The sequence below is a fragment of the Mirounga angustirostris genome, unplaced genomic scaffold (assembly GCF_029215605.1).
Source record: "Mirounga angustirostris isolate CCGP_5_RB_7025 unplaced genomic scaffold, mMirAng1.0.hap1 SCAF_5, whole genome shotgun sequence".
NCBI classification, from domain to species: Eukaryota; Metazoa; Chordata; class Mammalia; order Carnivora; family Phocidae; genus Mirounga; species Mirounga angustirostris.
The window spans coordinates 9312780-9331937 of record NW_026991713.1 but is presented as its reverse complement, the minus strand read 5'-3'; the positions used below and the strand labels follow the sequence as shown (position 1 = coordinate 9331937).

Genomic DNA, 19158 nt, shown 5'->3' with positions numbered 1-19158 from the left:
TTCTGGCCGTGCCCACGACTGAGCAGAGCCCTGGACAGGGAGCAAGGCCCAGTGAGGACATTTCCGACCAGCAAAACCCCTCCTACCTGGGCTGGGTGGGCAGGTGAGCTCCAGGGCTAGTCTAAGGGTAGTGGGGAGCCCCCCAGGCTGTGGCCAAGGGGATGAGGGCGGGGCTCCTGCCAAGCTCAGTGTCCTCCCCAGAACCTGAGTGGGGAGACTGACAAGAGAATCGCACAGAGGCAGAGCCCAGGTCCCATGCCTGGCTCTGCCAGAGGTGCCTGGTGGCCTTGGACCATGTCCTGACCCCTTCTGCCTGTGGGCTTGACCCCCAAGACCATGGGGAATCCTGGTGAGGAGACCCTGGAAGGAAGGGGGAGAGGGATAACCGCCCTCTCCAAAGCCTAGAATGAAGCCCTGGGGCCCTCCTGCAGGATGCTGCCCGCTCACCCCCTGGCGGCCGGGGCCTGAAGTGCAGCTCCAGCCGCTCCGGAATCAGGATCCGGAGGACCCAAGGTCAGGAGGCACTGCGGCCGCTAACGGGTCTTCTGCATTGGCCCCAAACGGGCTTTTTCCCAAACGGAAAAAGGACACTCCCCCAGAGCGCAGAAGGGGATCCAGAAATGCTGGGCAGAAGACATCACGGGAGGGGCCCCTGCCTGGGACTCACCTGTGCACCCCAGACCTCACCCTGCCTGTCTCAGGGCCCTTGTCTAATTTTAGCAACCTGTTGTGGGCTTCCAACCTGGGCATTAGGACCTCACCCCACTCAACGCGGGCACCATGCTAACTGGGCACCAGAGGGACAACTTGGGCCACCTCGAATGTACTTGGCCAGCAGGCCCACAGCACCAGCCCATCCCCATCTAGCACCACCCCTGCAGGAGGCGGGGGGGGGGTCAGAACCAGGCGGACAGCGGCTCACGGCTGGGCTGGGAGCACCCGGAGCTGCCCCAGCTGCAGCCTCAAGGGATCAGAGGCCAAGCACACTACGTAACCGAAGGCTGGGGATGGGCTCAGCAGAGTCCACGAGAGCATCGGGACATCTGGAATGCCAGGATTGAGGCCAAGCCAGTCCGAACTCGAGAGGCCGGGACGTTCAGAGTTGGGAGGCCAAGGTGCTCAGCAGCACTACGAGTCCCCAAACCCAGAGGACAGCAGATGCCCAATTTGCTGGTCAAGAGAGCACAGGGCGGGGGCTAAACCATTCCATCCCAGAGTGAAGGGGCCCGATGGCTTCACCGGCTGGCCAAATCTCACCCATGTGTGCTCATGTCCCCCACCTGTGTGACAGAGCTGGGGGAGCTCTCCAAACCAGCACCTTCCCCAGTGTCAGCACTCCAGGGTCCTAGCAGGGCCACCCTCTCCCAGTATCACATGGCAAACAAGCCATCATTGGAACCCAATCCTACGTGGATTAGTGACTAAATTATTTACTCTTACTCTCAACAGAGCAGGGTTGCTCCTGCCATGCCCATCAGCAACTCCAAAGACCACAGGGCACACAAAATCCTCAGCCTCCTTCCCACCGGGCCACCACCCACGCTGTGCAAAACACACGAGCTCTGCAGCAGGGCCCGCTCTCACCCGGGCACACACGCACCTGCCCGAAGCCCGCTGCCCCGGCCCGGCTTCGACAGTCCAGGGCGCAGCTTTGAGCCCCCCTTACACCCTATCTGCTCCAGGCCCGAGCCAGACAAGCGGTAGGGGAAAAAGGACACCTTCTGGCGAAGCCCAGAGGCCAAGGGCAATATCTCTGAGAACACTGAGGCCCCTCACAACACAGAAGCAAAACCAGAGGCAGAAATCACTGGAAAATAATGTTTATTGAGATCCCACCAGCTGCACAATCTGCTCCTGCCATTAAGCTCCTTCTTCCTTTGCAATTCGGTCTTTCTTAAGTGGTCCCTGTGGAGAGGGCAGTGGGCAAGGTCAGAGGGAGGAAAGCAGCTGGGCACGAAGAATAAATACCCCCCACACACGCCGATGGGATCAGACACTACGCGGACTCCCGGTGTGGGCACAAGCTCAGGACCCCCAGGAGCCAGCCCAGCTGCGTCCTTCTGCACCAGCACCAGATGGGCAGGCGGCAGGCTGACAGGGGACATCAACTGGGAACCATCCCAACCCCAGCCAGAGGGCGGCCAGGTCAGGGTGCTCACCATGAATGCTTTCTTCTCCTCCACCGTCTGGAATCGGCCGTGGCCAAACTTGGAGGTGGTGTCAATGAACTTAAGGTCAATCTTCTCCAGGGCCCGCCGCTTGGTCTGCACCAGCAAGGACTATGGGCCAAGAGCGGAAGGTTAGTTTCGAAGAGCTGGGCCACCCTCTGCCTCCTCTTGGTCCCCAGGTCCCCTCAGTAGAGGGCAGAGGATCAACAATCTCAGCCCCTCCCGCAACACCTCCTGGCTAGCTGGTTTACCCAAGGATCTCGCCCTGCCGCCAGACTGAGCAAACAACGCAAGCACAGCAAACAGCTGGGCCAAGCCCGACTGGGAATTTCCTCCTCCCAGGACTTCAAAGCTGCTGTTTGAGTGGCAAGCCCCCCCACTTTTCCTTTGAACTCCCCTCCACAAAGTGCGGGCACTATGTTCCGCTGTTACCCATCACTCCCCCCTCTGCTGGAGGGCCGAGCTCCCGCCTACCCGCCCTGACTGTGGAGCAGGGCCCCGACCTCACCTTGCGGAGAGTAAGCACTCGCTTCTTGGTTCCCACCACACAGCCTTTCAGCATGACAAAATCATTGGTCACTTCACCATAGTGGACAAAGCCACCCTGGAAAAAACCAAGGCGCCAGGTCAGATCAAGCACAGACAATACACACGAACGACCCCTTCAGGTTCAGGTGGTCAGCTGCCCGATGACCGCCAGGCTGTTCTCAGAAGGAAGGCAGCAAGGAATGTTTCCGCAGTCTGACTCGGGCGCTGTGCCCAGCGCTCATTCCAGAGCCTCATCACTGAACAGCTGGGTCTGAGACCCCACTTCTCACCAGCCAGCCCCACCAGTGGAAGACCCGGCATTTACAAGGAACAGACAGCTGGGTGCGGTCTGTGCAGGGGACATTTAACAGGCTCTGGAAACATGGCCTCCATGCATCAGCCAGGACCCAAGAGCACTAGGGTCCCACCCCACAGGTGAGGCCTGGCGCAGAATCACACAGCATGAGGGGAAATCCCTGCCAGAGCTAAGACTCTAGAGGCTGTGAGAAGACAACTCTCGTTACTCACCAGAGGGTTGATGCTCTTGTCAGATAGATCGTAATCAGTGGAAGCATTGTTCTTGATCAGTTTGCCATCCTTGATGAGGTAGCCCTGGCCGATCTTATAGATCTAAGTAAAGGAACATGCATTTTAACACTGAGAGGGCAAGACTCACGTGTCCCTGGACAGCAGGCTGGCTACAGGACAGCCAGCCACCAGGGGCAAGTAACCCTCAGCTCAGCACTGGGTTAACCAGCACAGCACTCTGGATGGAAAGCAGCTACCAGTCCCTGACGAGGGACCCCAGCCTAGGGGCAGAAAGAAGAACCGGCTGGGCCTGAAGATACTGCCACTTGGCTGAGACAGTGCACGGAGGCCTCCCCCAAACCCTCAGAGGCGAAGGAAGGGACAGACAAGGCTGTCATCCCGGGTCACTCCAAGTCAGCTGTACCAGAACCACCTTTGACGACACCTTACAAATCCCACCCAAGACCCCAAACCATGCCCACCAGACAAGATGAGCACCTCGAGTCCACACGCATTCCAGAAGCTCCCCACCGCAGCAGCGCTAACGGGAACCAGAAACCACACCCCCAACACGGGGCTCATCTTTCCCTTCCCCGCGTCAGTCTCCACAGGAGCCCCCTTGGCACCTCACCTTCTTGTTGATCTCAGTGCGGTGATGGTAGCCTTTCTGCCCAGCCCGAGCCACAGAGAACGCCACTCGGGCGGGGTGCCATGCCCCAATGCAGGCAACCTTGCGCAGGCCCCGGTGGGTCTTGCGGGGGAGCTTCTTAGTGTGCCAGCGGCTGGTGACCCCTGCGAGAGACGCGAGCTTGTCACTGGCCCCTTTCGTGCCGAAGGCCAGTTCACCCACTTGTGGCGCACGCACACAGAACATTCGACACACGGTTTAATGTCCTCTCCCCCCTCGTATTTCCTCAGGTTGACCACAAGGCTAGACATAAACCTGTTCTCAGCCTGTAAGAAAAGGCCTTGGAGGATCAGCCCCGAACTAGAAGGGGACCATATACGCTTCACAGCATCCACCGAGTTCCTCGCCGGCAGAGCCCCCGTCCCCCCAACTTCCCAGTCCCCTCTGCCTTCTGCACCGGCCTGCAAATGCGAGGGATTCAGATGGATGGGAGGGATCTCCCCTAGTCCTCCACACTTCCCTCACGCCTGACCGCACAGCTGTTCTCGGAAGGCAGGCAGCGAGGCAAGTTTCTGGAATGTTACTCAGGCCATGCGCCAGGCACACACTGCACAGCCTCAAAGGTCTGGACCTGAAACCTAAGTTTTACCACAACTTGGCCCACCGCAAAGCTCACCCTTGTAGCCTTTGCCCTTGGTGACACCGATGACATCAATCATCTCGTCCTGCCCGAACACCTGGTTCACAGGCACCTGCTGCTCCAGCCTCTCGCGGGCCCAGTCCAGCTTCTCGGCCACTGTGCCCCCGTTCACCTGGATCTCCATGAGGTGGGCCTTCTTCTGGCGGAGAGGAAGCAGACGCATCTAGGACAGAAGCAACAGAGCTTAGATCCCGAGCTTCGAGCTCTCCTTCCACGGCAAGGGAACTCGGTGGGCAGAACCGTCTGGCAACCCTGAACCTCAAGTCTCCCTACCAGCAAAAAAAAGACTCATTCCTGTGTTCTAACCCCCCAATGGGTACGATTCCCCTTTTCAATTCTGACGCCCAAGTTCACCATGATGAGCTGATCCGTAACAGACACAAGGGCCATGCTAACACAAGGAGACCAGAGACAAGATCCTAGGACCAACTACCCCATGTTCCTCCTCATCAGCAGGATTCTGGCCGTTCCCTCTGGGGTACTGCCCTGGTTTACCCTGGCCATCTATCTTGGTCTACTCACTGTCGGTAAGGCATTTACAACGTGGGAGTGGAAATAGCACCTCAGTCAAGGGTACAAGCTGCAAATATTAGGGGGAAAAAAGGAACTCAAGCCGAAAGCTTTTCATTAAGAGCAGCCCAGCGCTGTTCTACGGAACGTTCTTCAGTAATAGGCATCCAAATGTAAGCAGATATGGTCATTGCTAACCGCAGGGAAAACGAGTACTTAGGAACTGGACGTAAACCTAAGATGATGGCTCAGACCAAGTGTATGAGGTAGCATTCTAACCGAGTCAGGAAAAGGCCCGCTCCGTTTGTAGCAAGTCAGATTTGAGCGCAAATGGCCAACATCCTACTACTGCCTACTGTTTTCAGGTAGGCGTTTTACAACATTAAGGAGTCACCAGTTCCTCCACCACTTTTTCTACAATGGGGCACGGTTTCCCTAATACAAAGCCCATAGAGACACAGCGCCCTCTGCTGGCAACAGAGAAACCAACCCACCAGCCTGGAGGCAGCCCTGGCTGCCTTCTCAGACCAACGGTGTAGTCTTAGCCTGGCCCCAGAAATCAACGGCGGCGCAGGTGCCCCAGGCTGATCGCTGGATGCCCATCCATCCAAACAAGCCTAAAGAACCGGAATCCGACTTACCATCCCTCTAAAATCCTGAGACTGGGCACAAAGTCAGCTTGAGCTGAGGATCAACTCAGCAGGTAACCAGGTAAGCACAAGGTAGTTACCTTGAAGCAGTGGGACAGTCGCCCTCCTTTTGTGCCCCTTGTCAGAGTGCTCACCTGGGTGTGGGCGATGACGCGGATCACCTGGCAGTACTTCTTCATGCTGTTGAAGTCCTTCTCCAGCTGCTTTTTGCCATCATCATCCTGCCACTTCTTGCAGTATTTGGTGAAGGCCTTCTTCTTAGACTTATGCCTTCAGGAGCAGAGCAGAGTTGGGGAGGGGGCCGGGTGCAGGCCTTCATCACCCCTCCAGGGGGTGAGCGGAAGGCACACTGGCACCACATGGGGACAGGGCTCATTGCCGGCTTCTAAGGAGCCTTTTCCACCGGCAAGCGGAGCCTGGATGGAGCTCATCGGGCAGAGCCGAGCGGAGCTGAGCAGAGGTGCACAGGATTAACGCAAGTCACAGCATTCAGGCACACGCGAATTCTTGCTCCGGCTTAGCCATCAACCCACCCACACTCCCAGGCAGCACTGGGGGAGTTACACTGCTCTGTTTTAACCGGACTCTCAACACTTCCCAGAACTGAGAACACTGAATACCGAGTCCTCAGCCAACACCCACTAGGGTGAACATGAAGGTCTGTCCTCCTATCTGTTCTGTTCAGGAGGCAACTAAACCACACACCAGAGCAGCTCTCCCCCTGCTACAGAGAAGCCCAGCACAGGGTATTCTCTTCTCTCCTAATCCTAGTCCAGGGCCTCCTCACCCCTTACCAGATTCTGTTTATTTGAAAAAGAGTGAGGGAGAGGGGACATGAGCAGAGGGAGGGAGAGGGAGAAGCAGGCTTCCTGCTGAGCAGGGAGCCACATACAGGACTGGATTCCAGGACCCTGGGATCACGACCTGAGCTGAAGGCAATGGCTTAACTCACTGAGCCACCCAAGTGCTCCATCCCCTTACCAGTTCTTATAGAACCGCCTTTTGCATTCATCACTGATGTGCTCGGCAAAGATGGTCTTAAAGGTACGGAGGCCTCGAGGGGTTTCCACGTAGCCCACGATGCCCACAACCACCATGGGTGGCGTCTCCACAATGGTCACAGCCTCCACAACTTCCTTCTTGTTCACCTCTGCCGAAGAGAGTGGTCAGACTTGAGTGGGATGGCTAGAATCGCCCACAAGGGATTCACGGTGTTTTGTGTGAAATGCCCATTTAGGTCGAGAGAGCAACGTGCTTTGGGTAACAGGCAACTTTGTGGAAATGGGGCCTTATCACCAGTCTGGACTCCCAGGCCTGTCCTTACCACATACAATTCTAACTCAAAAAAATTTCAGGACTCTATGACAAACAGTCCAGCTTCAATTCTCATCACAAATCTCTAAAAGCAAATTCCTTATTACCTAGATAATACAAGACTACGAAGTATAATGGGTTGTGGTAATAGCTGAGCTCAGCGTAGACATTCAATACCAACATTAGTATGTACCATGTGGTTCAGTAGCCAGTATCTTTTTTTTATTTTAAAGATTTATTTATTTGATAGAGAGCGAGCCAGAGAGCACAAGCGGAGGGAATGGCAGAGGGAGAGGCAGAAGCAGGCTCCCCACCGAGCAGAGCCCGAAGTGAGGCTCGATCCCAGGACCCCGGGACCATGACCTGAGCCGAAGGCAGACGCCCAACCATCTGAGCCACCCAGGCACCCCACCAGTGCTGTTTTACTTAGTGATTTTTCTCCTTTGCACTTCATAACCCAGCGACACAGGCAGCATTCAAGCTTTTAGATTAAGGTGCACCGGTACTAATTAGCATACTCCTCTACGCTGTGGCCCTTGAAAAATATACTCACGTGCTGCTCTGACTTCAATACATCCCCCCACCTAAAGCAGTAATGCCAGCCACCTGTAGCCTTTAGTAGGAATCGGTCCTAACGGAGATTTCCATCCTGCCAAGAGAAGGTCTGCCCTCCTTTGACTAGTCTAGTCCATCCCCATCCTCCGCTCCTAACCACCACCCCCAACCAGTGTGAAGGGTCCTGCTTGTACTCACTGGATCCTGGCCTGTCCACCTCCCGAACGATGTGAGTCATGCCAGCCTTGTAGCCCAGGAAGGCTGTGAGGTGGACAGGCTTGGAAGAGTCATCCTTGGGGAAGCTCTTGACCTTCCCACGGTGCCGGCTGCTGCGTTTCCGAGGCAAGAAGCCCAGGGACCCATGCCTGGGAGCGGAGAACTTCCTGTGAGACTGGGCAGAAAGGATCAACGTTAGCACTCAAACTTGTGTCAGGCAGCTCACTTCTGATGCCCGGCTTTGCCTCAGTGGTGGAAGGATCCGCCGCAACGCGTAGTCCACACCCGAGACCGGCGGCCCAGCTAACAAACACGCTTTCAGGCTGGCCTGGGTTCACTCTGAGAAAGGTCACACGACCTAAAGGACTTGAATCTTTGCCACAAAACCTCGTTTTTTGATCTAAGAAAACGTACCCTCCCCTTTTTCCTCTAAACAGGACAAAAGCACACCAGCTGATGTCCTTAAAATCATTTCACAGGTGGCTTTACGATCAAGTCAACACAAAACGGCTGCTGGGACCAAGAGCTGGGTGGCAGACGGCACCACAGGCTCCCCCGGCTAGAGCGACACCCGAAGGCCACCAGAACTCGACGGAGCCAAATCAGAACATGACGATCAGCACAGAGCCTCTGTCCGCCCGTCAGGGAGTTCATCATCTGTGGTTCCGGGGAACTCCAGAGGCCTTACACCGGGTACCAACGTCCCACCCAGGTCAGCCCGAGGCCTCCGCAACCCCGGCCCAGGGCCCCCTCCTCCCACGTGCTACCGTGATTCCTGCACCTCCCCCGGTCAGCACGAACAGGGCCCAGCGCCCCCACTCAAGGTCCTCCCGACCACTGTGCTCACAGACTCCAATCTAGATCCACACTCAACTGGTGAGCTCGAGAAATGATCTGGGACTTGAAAATTTCCGGGCTCGGGGCCTCCGAACCGGAGCCCGCCCCGCCGGCCTTCGCCAGCCCCAGGCCTCCGCTGTTTTCAGAAAATAGGCCTCACTGTGGATCTCGCTAAGTCTCCCGTGCTCCCGGAGCAGGCCCCCCGCGCCCGCCGAGTTGAGATGGCGGCGATGCGCCACGGATTGAGCCGCACCGCCGCGCCAACAAAGACGAAAACGCCATAGTGAAACGTACCATCACGCCGCCAAATGCTACCGGTAGAGGTCGGACTGCGCTCGACGAGCCATTTATAAAGCCCAGCCTGGGCCCGCCCCTTCCGGCGTGCGAGCGCGCGCCCGCGGTGGACGCCGGGTCGTGGGGCGGGTAAGGGTCGCCATTTCCACGCACGCTCGTCCCCGCCTAGCGTTCGTTCGGAGCTGGACGTCACCCTCGGGGGCGGGGATTAGGGACTACGGCGAGCGACCGCGTTCAAACTTCGGGAAGAGCCGCGGAAACGCTGGCGGAGGATTGGACTGCGGCAGCCGTAGGGCTTTAGGTTGCTGCCAAATTTGCTGAAAGACGCCGTTACGCTGAAGCTAAGTAGCTGCGTCTTTTTTTCATATGAAATGCAGTCACCTCCAGGATTGAATAACCCAGCTGTGGGTTTCAGTTCCAAAGCGCCTTCGCACGTGGTGTGCCATTTCTTTCTGTCCCACACAGTAAATCCGCGGTGTTGCCATTGGGCGGGGGGAATAGGTTGGGACGAGTTGACCCGCTGCCACCTGCTCAAAGTTGGAGAGAAAAGACTGAAAGCCCGGTTTCCTGGCTCCCATCCCAGAGCCGCTTCCACGACACCTTTAATGCGTTGTTTTCGGACATCCGTCCCTCCAGCCTCATCTCGCCACTACTCCCGGTGTCCAGCTGCTGTGGCCCCGCCTCTGAGAGTCAATGAGGCGGCAAAACGACCTCAGGACCTGCGGTGACGGGTCCAGCTGCTCAGCCTCGGAGCCTGGCCCTTCAGCCTCGGGGACCCTCGCTGATCTCTGCTTGCACACCCACACCCCCACCTCCGTGACCCAGGGGGCTCCTGAGTGCTCTCCCTGCCTCCAGGCTTGCCTCTCCAAACCTTTTTAAGAATCAAACGTCGGGACGCCTGGGTGGCTCAGTTGGTTAAGAAACTGCCTTCGGCTCAGGTCATGATCCTGGAGTCCCGGGATCGAGTCCCGCATCGGGCTCCCTGCTCGGCAGGGAGTCTGCTTCTCCCTCTGACCTTCCCCTCTCTCATGTGCTCTCTCTCTCTCTCATTCTCTCTCTCAAATAAATAAAGATAAAGAAAGAATCAAATGTCATCTTCCCCTCACTGGAAAGACCCCTGGGATCCCAAGTCATTCACTCAGAAATTCTTACTGAAGGCCTGCTGTGCGCCAGGTACTATTCCCTTGGGATTAGGCATTAACTGCTTTGGCTGCCAGGCAAGGCTCTGTTGTAACTGGCTACTCCACCCTTTTTTTGGGGTGAGAACAGCACACTCTCTCCCATATATCACCTTGCACCTCCATCCTACCCAATCCTGTTATTTGATTCTGGGCCTGATCATTGCTCCAACCGTTGTTAAAAAAGAAAAAGAAAAGAAAACATTCTTTTAATCTTCACACCATCCCTTGAGGGGCAGCGCTGATAGGTCCTCAATCCCTTATTGGAAATCTTTGGGGCCCTCTTTGGGGCCTGATATGTTTCCAAATTCAGCATTTTTCGTGTTTTAAAAAAAGCATGCAGGGGCACCTGGGTGGCTCAGTCAGTTGGGCGTCTGCCTTCGGCTCAGGTCATGATCCCGGGGTCCTGGGATTGAGTCCCACATCCGGCTCCTTGCTCAGTGGGGAGCCTGCTTCTCCCTCTCCCTCTGCCTGCCACTCCCCCTGCTTGTGCTCTCTCTCTCTCTCTCTGTGACAAACAAAATCTTAAAAAAATAATAATTAAAAAAAATAAATAAATCAGGGCGCCTGGGTGGCTCATTCGTTAAGCGTCTGCCTTTGGCTCAGGTCATGATCCCAGGATCCCGGGATCGAGCCCCACATCGGGCTCCCTGCTCGGCGGGAAGCCTGCTTCTCCCTCTCCCACTCCCCCTGCTTGTGTTCCTGCTCTCGCTGTCTCTCTCTCTGTCAAATAAATAAATAAAATCTTTAAAAAATATATAAATAAATAAATAAATAAATAAATCATGCAATATGGTGCACATACTTATGTAATCCTCCCCAAACTCCTTAATGAAACACATTAATTCTGTTAAAAAAATATATATATTCTCATAGAGTGGGATAAAAATAAATGTCTTCATATCAGTTCAAGGCTGACTTTGCTGCCTAAAAAGTTCAGATCAGTTTGGTTTTTGCTATCAAATGACTTAAGTTTTTAATTTCAGAATTGCAAACAAGGGATTATGACTGTTGTCTGTCCCCTCCTGTCCCCTCTTGCAGAGAAAACAAAGTCTCAGGCCAAGAGGAAATACTTTGACAAAAGTCACACAATCAGTGAAGGACAGAGCTGACTCCAGCTTGGGTTTTCATATCAGACTTGGTGTTCAGTAACCCCCTCACTGGAAAGATCTCTGGGGCTCCAGGTATTCACTCAGTAAGAAATTGCAATGTGCTGGGTACTGCACCAGGCTGCGGGAGTACAGAGAAGAACAAGACAGCCACCATCACATACCAAGTAAGACTATTTAAAACCGTGAGGAGAGTTTTAAAAGGTTTGACAATGTCACTAAACATGCTAGATGAAATATTCTCCCTAAAAGAAACTCCCTCTTTACCATCCGGAGGAAAGAGAACAGGGCCACCTGGGTGATTCAGTCGGTTAAGCGTCTGCCTTGGGCTCAGATCATGACATCGGGGTCCTGGGATCGAGCCCCACGACAGGTGCTACACTCAGCAGGAGTCTGCTTAAGATTCTCTTTTCCTCTCCCTCTGCCTCTATCCCAGCTTGCGCACACACATTCTCTCTCTAAAATAAATAAATAAAATCTTTAAAAAATTTTAAAAAGTAAAATGGAACTTCTAGTAAGGAGCAGAAAAGGGTCCCAGGCTTTGCTCAAATACCTAAAGAGCAGATGTTCTCTATAGCCAGGTAAAACCCAAGGTGTGGAAGGTTAGGAGGACCTGAGGAGGAGCTGAATGGGTATGACGTGAGGATGCTTCAGTGTTTATCTCTCTCATTAGACTGGAAGCTTGCTATAGGCAGAGACCATGTTCTGTGCCCACGTGCTCAGCACCCAGTGCAGGGCCTAGCACAGAGGTGTGGGTCACATTTGTCAGATGAGGGCATGAACACAGGGGACCCAAACTAGAACACCACGGTTTTGCTTTCAAAGGCTGCCTCCCTTGTGCCTTTGAAGCAATAATGCCCCCTCTTTGACATGAGCTCACATCTTGATCTTTCGTGCTGTCATTGATTGTTGCAAAACCACCTGGCCCAAATGACAGTATTTGGACCAGAGGCTCAGTTAATGCGAGCTTGTGGCAGGAGCCCAGCCCAATGCCCCCGGGGCAGGAGCCTGGGCACGGAGCCTCTGGGTCATGAAAGCCTCCCATCCCTGCTCCTCCACCACCAGCTGCCAGGACAGTGCCCCACAGAACGGGAGCCGACTGGCCAGGGGTGCAAGGCAGCTCCTACTGCGGCTCCTGTGTGGCCCAGGCCTGGTGAAATTCTCTGCCCCTCTGTTGGGGCTGCAGGCGGCCATAGCAAATAATGGCCTCCCACTGCCGCTCAGTCTATATACTGGGCCTCTGTATCCTGTGGTGCAACAACCTCCAGGTAAGCAGGGGGCTCACGCTCATCCTGGCCAGGAAGCTGTGCATAGAGGGGCCGCTGCCCATCCAGCGGGCCTTGTGGCAGCCGCTGACCATCGCGTGGGGCTCGGGCCCTCAGCAGCTCACCACCGTGATGCATGGAGCCCACCACTGCATCCTGCAGCAGCTGCGGCACTTGAAGTGGGAGGCAAGCCTGGTCCTGCTCTCCATGGCCCAGTGGGCCTGCTACAGCCTGGCCAGCTTCCACCACGAGAACAGCAAGGCCGTGAAGCTGCTGCTGCGAGCCGTCCTGCAGCGGGTGGCTGTGTCCCTGCTACTCCGCTGCCTAGACAGGCTGTGGGCGGCCATGCGACGGGCGGCCCGGGCCATGCAGGGCAGTGGCCTACGACCCCTGCAGTGGGCCAAGCTGTGCTGCGCAGACTCCAAAGACCTGGATGCGGTCACCACCATCCTTCCAGCCACCACCATCCCTTTTAGCCGGCGCTTCCCTGGACCTAACTCAGCCACCATGAGCAGGGTCACACCAGCCTGCAGCAGCCTGTGCCTCGTGGCTGGGGACGAGGATGCAAGTGAGCAGGGAGGAGGCTGCAGCTTTGGGGCCACCAAGGTGCCCGTTAGCACCAGGTTCCAGAGCAGCAGGACAGGCAAGATGGCCTTTATGGGTTCATCCAAGCAGGCCTTTGCCCAGCAAGTCAAGGCTACCCGTGTTCTCATCATTCTTCTCTATGTCTATGCCGTGTCTCTGTTCATGCAGATCTTAAAATAAATGATCAAGTGGGAGCCAGCCTTTGGTATGTCCCCAGCTTTGCTTCGTCCATGAGAGATTGAATGGTACCAGGTCTGTCCACCTAGGCCTTTGCTGTGCAGGGGGCAAGGGTCAGTGGTAAGCCACATGCATACCCAGGGCTAGGCTGGGGGGCCGGGTCTCAGCTCTGTCACCACTATGTGTCCCTGGGGAGATTCCTTTCTCTTTCTTAGCTTCAGTTTCCTTTTTTGTAAAATGTAGATAATAGGACTCCTGGGAGAGGGAATATATACAATCGTGCCATCTATAAATTGTTGAGTGCTCTTCCTTCTGTAATTACCCTCAGAGAGTGTAGAAGACCTTCTTAGAGGGTGCCTGGGTGGCTCAGTTGGTTAGGTGACTGCCTTCAGCTCAGGTCATGATCCTGGAGTCCTGGGATCGAGTCCCGCATCAGGGACCCCGCTCAGTAGGGAGTCTGCTTCTCCCTCTGACCCTCCCCCCTCTCATGTGCTCTCTCTCTCTCTCTCATTCTCTCTCTCAAATAAATAAATAAAATCTTAAAAAAAATAAAAGACCTCCTTAGAGAACACGTTCATATTCTATTAAAGGACATAAAAAGAAGACCCAAGTAAATGGAGGGACATAGTCAGTTCATGGATCAACTGGCCTAAAGTCTTTTTTTTTTTTTTTTTAAAGATTTTATTTATTTATTTTAGAGACAGAGCACAAGAGGGGGGAGCGGGAGCGGGAGAAGCAGACTCCCTGCTGAGCAGGGAGCCCGATGCGGGACTCGATCCCGGGACTCCAGGATCATGACCTGAGCCGAAGGCAGTTGCCTAACCAACTGAGCCACCCAGGCGCCCCTGGCCTAAAGTCTTAAAAATGTCAATTGTCTCCAGACTAATCTATAAAGGCATTAGGATTCCAACCAAAATCCCAAGGGAACCTGAATCTAAGATGTATAGAGAAAATCAAGGTCCTTGAAAATTTAAGACATTTTTGAAAGAACGGAGCCAAGATGGGGACTTATTCTACCAAATGTTAAGACCTACATATTACAAAAGCACAGCAGTAAAAACAATGTGGTAGTGGCAGGAAAAACAGGCAGATGAATGTTTGTAGGACCCCAGACAGAGGCTGGCTACAAATGGAAACCTAATACAGGGAAAAAGGGACATCCCGAACCAGTGTGAGAGCATGGCCTTGTTAGCAGGTGGGGTTGGAGAAATTGGTTCACAATGTGAGAAAATAAATGCATACGGATCCTGTAGTGGATTGAAGGTGTTCCCTAAAAATATGTCCACCCAGAACCTGTCAATGATGCCTTATTTGGGAAAAAGTCCTTTGCAAAGGATTCTTTGAACCAAGGGTCTTCAGATTAGATCATCCTGAATTAGGATGGGCTCTAAACCCAATGACAAGTGTCTTTATAAGAGAAACTAAGGGGAGGAGAAACACAGAAAAGAAGGCCATGTGAAGAGGGACACAGATTAACCAAGGAATGCTGGGGCGCCTGCGTGGCTCAGTCATTAAGCGTCTGCCTTCGGCTCAGGTCATGATCCCAGGGTCCTGGGATTGAGCCCCGCATCAGGCTCCCCACTCCGTGGGAAGCCTGCTTCTCCCTCTCCCACCCCACCCTGCCTGTGTTCCCTCTCTCGCTGTGTCTCTCTCTGTCAAATAAATAAATAAAATCTTTAAAAAAATAAAAAATAAATAAATAAAAAAATAACCAAGGAATGCCAAGGATTGCCAGCAGCCACTGGAAGCTGGGAGAGAAGCATGAATAATTTCTTCCTCAGAGCTTCCAGAAGGAATCAGCCCTGCCAACAACCCCCTGATTTCAGACTTCTCCAGAATGTGAGAGAGAAAATCTCTGTTGTTTGAAGCCCCGAAGCCTTTGGTAATTTGCCACAGGATCCACGAGAAACGAATACAGATCCTTACTCTGTGTCTCAGCTCTGTACCTAAGGTCCCAAAACATGTGAAGCGCTGTATCAGTGCAGATTGGTATTATTTATATTATTACAATGATTTGTATGTGCCCAACACATTTATTATTCTTTGGGAAGTAATCTTAGCTGCCCTTTATTGAGGGCAAAACAATCTTTCATTTCATTCGATCACCCAGTCAACACTTTGAGGGAAGCACTCTTTTATCAGCTCCATGTTATAGCGAAAGAGATTTGTCTCAAAAGAATTTAGTAACTTCCTGAGGTCCCACAGCAGAATTCATGCCTTTGGCCACCAGCCCTCCTGTCCCTGCTCAGAATGAGCTCTTTCCAGGGTTTTAACTCCTTCCCTGCCCCCACTAGCATGGAGGTGGCAGGAAGGCAGGCCCTACTGAATTCCTTACTCTGTCCCCAGGCCAAGAGCATACATAGATCCTATAAATGACATCAGATGCCAGTGTCCTCCTTTAGACTTTTGCTTGTGCTATCCCCATTTGTTTGCTGCTCACAGAGACTGTTTGCCTCCTCAGTCGTCAACCCACAAGTCAAGGCAACAGTCCCCTCTTGCCAGGCTTTCTGCACCAGCCTCCAGAAGCATCCTTTTACCCCCATCCTGCCCCTGAGATCTGTTCTCTGCCTGGCAGCAGGGTAAGATCTCACACTGTGAATTAGACCAAGTCATTTCACTGATTAAGACTCTTCAGTGGTTGGGGGCACCTGGGTGGCTCAGTCGTTGGGCGTTTGCCTTCGGCTTGGGTCATGATCCCGGGGTCCTGGGATTGAGCCCCACATCAGGCTCCCTGCTCAGCGGGAAGCCTGCTTCTCCCTCTCCCACTCCCCCTGCTTATGTTCCCTCTCTCGATGTGTCTCTCTCTGTCAAATAAATAAAATCTTAAAAAAAAAAAAAAAAGACCGTCAGTGGCTTCCCATAGTATGAGACCTAAGGGGGGGGACTGCAATCATAGTCCCAGCACATCCCTAGGTCTCCCAGGGGGCCCCCCACAAAGATCCCTCCCATCCCACATGCAGCCCTCCCTGCAGCAGAGCCTTTGCACCTGCTTCTCTCCCTGCCCGGAACATGGGTTGACTTCTACTTATTCCTGTTAAAGCATAAATGTTAAGAGATGATAAAATCACAACTCTTGTACAGATATAAAATGAACATATGTCAAAGATTTTTATTTAGCTCATTAATTAATGAGAGAACTAGACAGATGCCATAAGTGGTTCAAAGGAAAAGATGAAGAACCACACATTTATATGGAGCAAAGAAATGTCAAAACGAATTTACAAATAGATGTCAAACTGGCTTTTTTTACTGGAGGGGAATGTGTCCTTCCACCAGAGGCGATTTATTTGCATATGGATAGATTAGGGTTATTTGCGTAGCTACACTTTTATCTACAATCCACAGAGCTGTAAAACAGTTTAAGAGCAAAGAAGAATCTTTTAAACTACACCCAACTTGATAATCTCCAAGGCTCCAGCATGTGTGCAAAAGGACAATCAGAGAGCTCTTTTCCTTCTTCCAAAATCTTTCAATTTTTCTTCCACTCTTCAGATTGTATCTTACATGTTACCTCTTGGGAAACCTTCCCCAATCACCTGATAGTACAAACTGGTTTCCCTCCCCTCCTCAGGTCTTATCCCCAGTTGTGGAATGTATGTAAGCTTTACGCCCAACATGAGAACTCAAGACCTGGAGACCAAGAGTCACCAAGAGTCGCATGCTCTACCAGCTGAGCCAGCAAGGATTTTAAATTGCCAATGCCAGTTGCTTTAAAGAAGGGGCATCTCCGTTTTGCATGGCACCAAGCACATAGGCAGGTTTCATAAATATTTGTGGATGAAGGTAAGGGTGAGCCTGTTGTTTGGGGGGATATGTAAATGTTGTCAAGGGAGCCTCAGGTTTGGACCTCCTGGGTCCCTCTAACCAAAATGTGTTTCTCTACCCTGGGGGAAATGTGAAGATGAGAAACCCCTCTTCCCAGAAGCAAAGGTCCGCTTCTGTGTCCAGAACTTCACGTCTCTGGGAACCTTCTCCTCTTGCCATCCCTGCAAACACCATGCCCAGAACCCCCAGCATTTTCCTAGTTTGACCAACTGACCTAATAGCCACCTGAGCCTTTGTTTCCTTAGGTGTAAAGTAACAATCACATCTGAATCAAGGGTTCATTCATTCATTCATCCATTCATTCATTCATTCAGTAAATGCGTGGGATTGCCTGTTACACACCAGATTCTGTTATGTTGATGCAAATCCAACAAACCTTTTAAAATCTCTAAGAGTCAGGGGCGCCTGGGTGGCTCAGTCGTTAAACATCTGCCTTCGGCTCAGGTCATGATCCCAGGTCCTGGGATCGAGTCCCACATTGGGCTCCCTGTTCGGCAAGAAGCCTGCTTCTCCCTCTCCCATCCCCCCTGCTTGTGTTCCTGCTCTCGCTATCTCTTTCTCTGTCAAATAAATAAATAAAATCTTTAAAAAATAAATAAAAAAAAAAAAATAAAATCTCTAAGAGTCAGAATTTTATTTGAGCCCAAGTTAGGACAGCTACCAGGGAAACAGGCTCTTCACAGGGAAAAAAGTGTTTCAGAGAATGAACAGTTATTACAGGGTTATATACCGTTTTATATCTTGTAAAAGCTCAAAAGATTATAGGTTAGCATGTAGTCAGGAATCACGAGTTTTATCAGAAAGGAATGCAGGGAGTAGAAGCATTGATTGATATCTCAAGGACAAGATGGTTTTCCTTCAGGCTACTTATTCACAATGCAGATGCACAATGCATGCATCGCGGGCCTTAAATCAGGCTTTTGGTTTGAACATAGTTTATATACAGTCATGTTGGCTTAGAAGGAAATCTAAAATGGCTTCCCTCATATCTCAGGACTTCAGAGAGTTTTTCTCTCATCAGTTATAGTCATGACATATAATTCATTATATAATTGTAATATCCATTATCTCAGTCGATCCTCAAACAAATCACCAGGCAGCTTGTTGTTAGAATGTAGGTTCGGATTCATGAACACTGGATCTGCTTCTGGTCCATGGAACACCCTTTAAACAGCAAGGCCCTAAACACATCTTATTAACCACCCATTATATAGCCCAGATCACTGAGGCTCTGAGAGACTGTAGGTCCCAAAGCTGGCAGACATTGAGAGGGTTTTCAGGGACAGAGTAAAGCAGAGGTTCTTCAGCACTGGCTGTGCATTAGAATCACCCCGGGGAGAGTTCAGAAATTCTGACCCCCAGGCTGAATCTCAGAACTGTTAAAAAGAAAACTACAGATCCTTGGGGCGCCTGGGTGGCTCAGTTGGTTAAGCGGCTGCCTTCAGCTCAGGTCATGATCCTGGAGTCCCGGGATCGAGTCCCACATCAGGCTCCCTGCTCAGCGGGGAGTCTGCTTCTCCCTCTGACTCTCCCCCTCTCATGCTCTCTATCACTATCTTTCTCAATAAATAAATAAAAATCTTTAAAAAAAAAAAAAAAGAAAAAGAAAACTACAGATCCAAAATGGCATCCTTAGGCCAAGTCACCAAACTGGGGCTTAATACCTAACCTAATGCAGTTTCAACCTCCCCCAGAAATGCAGTCTTCACTAGTCAGAGATTTTTCTGATCAGCACCAATGTGGTAATAAATCACATGGTCCCTCTCCATTCCCCAAAGGAAAATAAGGTCATCCACCTAATAAGACCTCTGCCCTTCCCACTAAGGGAAGGTGACCTTGCCTGGAACAATCCTTCCGTTTCTTCTGTTAATAACTTCCTTGCCTCGTCCTCCTTCCTATAAAAACCTTCCACTTTGTGCAACTCCCTGGAGCTCCCCTCTGCTTGCTAAATGGGATGCTGCCTGTTTCATGAATTGTTTAATAAAACCAATTAGATCTTCAAATTTACTCCGTTGAATTTTTGTTTTTTAACAACAAATTGCAATTTCTGGGGGTGAAACCCAGACATAAGACATTTTGAAAAGTTCTCCA

At 52.3% G+C, this 19158-nt stretch overlaps 1 protein-coding gene and 4 non-coding genes across 5 annotated transcripts; all 5 read right to left on the bottom strand.

Annotated features, from left to right (window-relative positions):
- Nucleotides 1–1804: 1804 nt before the first annotated feature.
- Nucleotides 1805–9084, bottom strand: RPL3 (ribosomal protein L3). Its single transcript, XM_045872499.2, has 10 exons — nt 8929–9084; nt 7780–7972; nt 6694–6862; nt 5847–5982; nt 4529–4715; nt 3856–4016; nt 3225–3326; nt 2677–2772; nt 2160–2279; nt 1805–1905 (listed from the first exon to the last, which is right to left on the bottom strand). The coding sequence occupies exons 1-10, from the start codon at nt 8929–8931 to the stop codon at nt 1861–1863; spliced, it is 1212 nt and encodes a 403-aa protein (XP_045728455.1). The 5' UTR covers nt 8932–9084; the 3' UTR covers nt 1805–1860.
- LOC123845155 (small nucleolar RNA U83B) lies at nt 2869–2962 on the bottom strand. Its single transcript, XR_006790989.1, has one exon. It is a non-coding gene; the product is annotated as a small nucleolar RNA U83B (small nucleolar RNA).
- LOC123845157 (small nucleolar RNA U83B) lies at nt 4391–4468 on the bottom strand. Its single transcript, XR_006790991.1, has one exon. It is a non-coding gene; the product is annotated as a small nucleolar RNA U83B (small nucleolar RNA).
- Nucleotides 5983–6037, bottom strand: LOC123845164 (small nucleolar RNA U82P). Its single transcript, XR_006790997.1, has one exon. It is a non-coding gene; the product is annotated as a small nucleolar RNA U82P (small nucleolar RNA).
- On the bottom strand, nt 8396–8459 carry LOC123845130 (small nucleolar RNA SNORD43). The gene has a single exon (XR_006790965.1). It is a non-coding gene; the product is annotated as a small nucleolar RNA SNORD43 (small nucleolar RNA).
- Nucleotides 9085–19158: the final 10074 nt, after the last annotated feature.

Coding starts and splice junctions, on each gene's coding strand:
- RPL3 (XM_045872499.2), bottom strand. Junction 5,983..6,693: donor AGGCGGTTCTATAAGAACTG/GTAAGGGGATGG, acceptor CTGCTCCTGAAG/GCATAAGTCTAAGAAGAAGG. Junction 2,773..3,224: donor ACAAGAGCATCAACCCTCTG/GTGAGTAACGAG, acceptor GGTTTTTTCCAG/GGTGGCTTTGTCCACTATGG.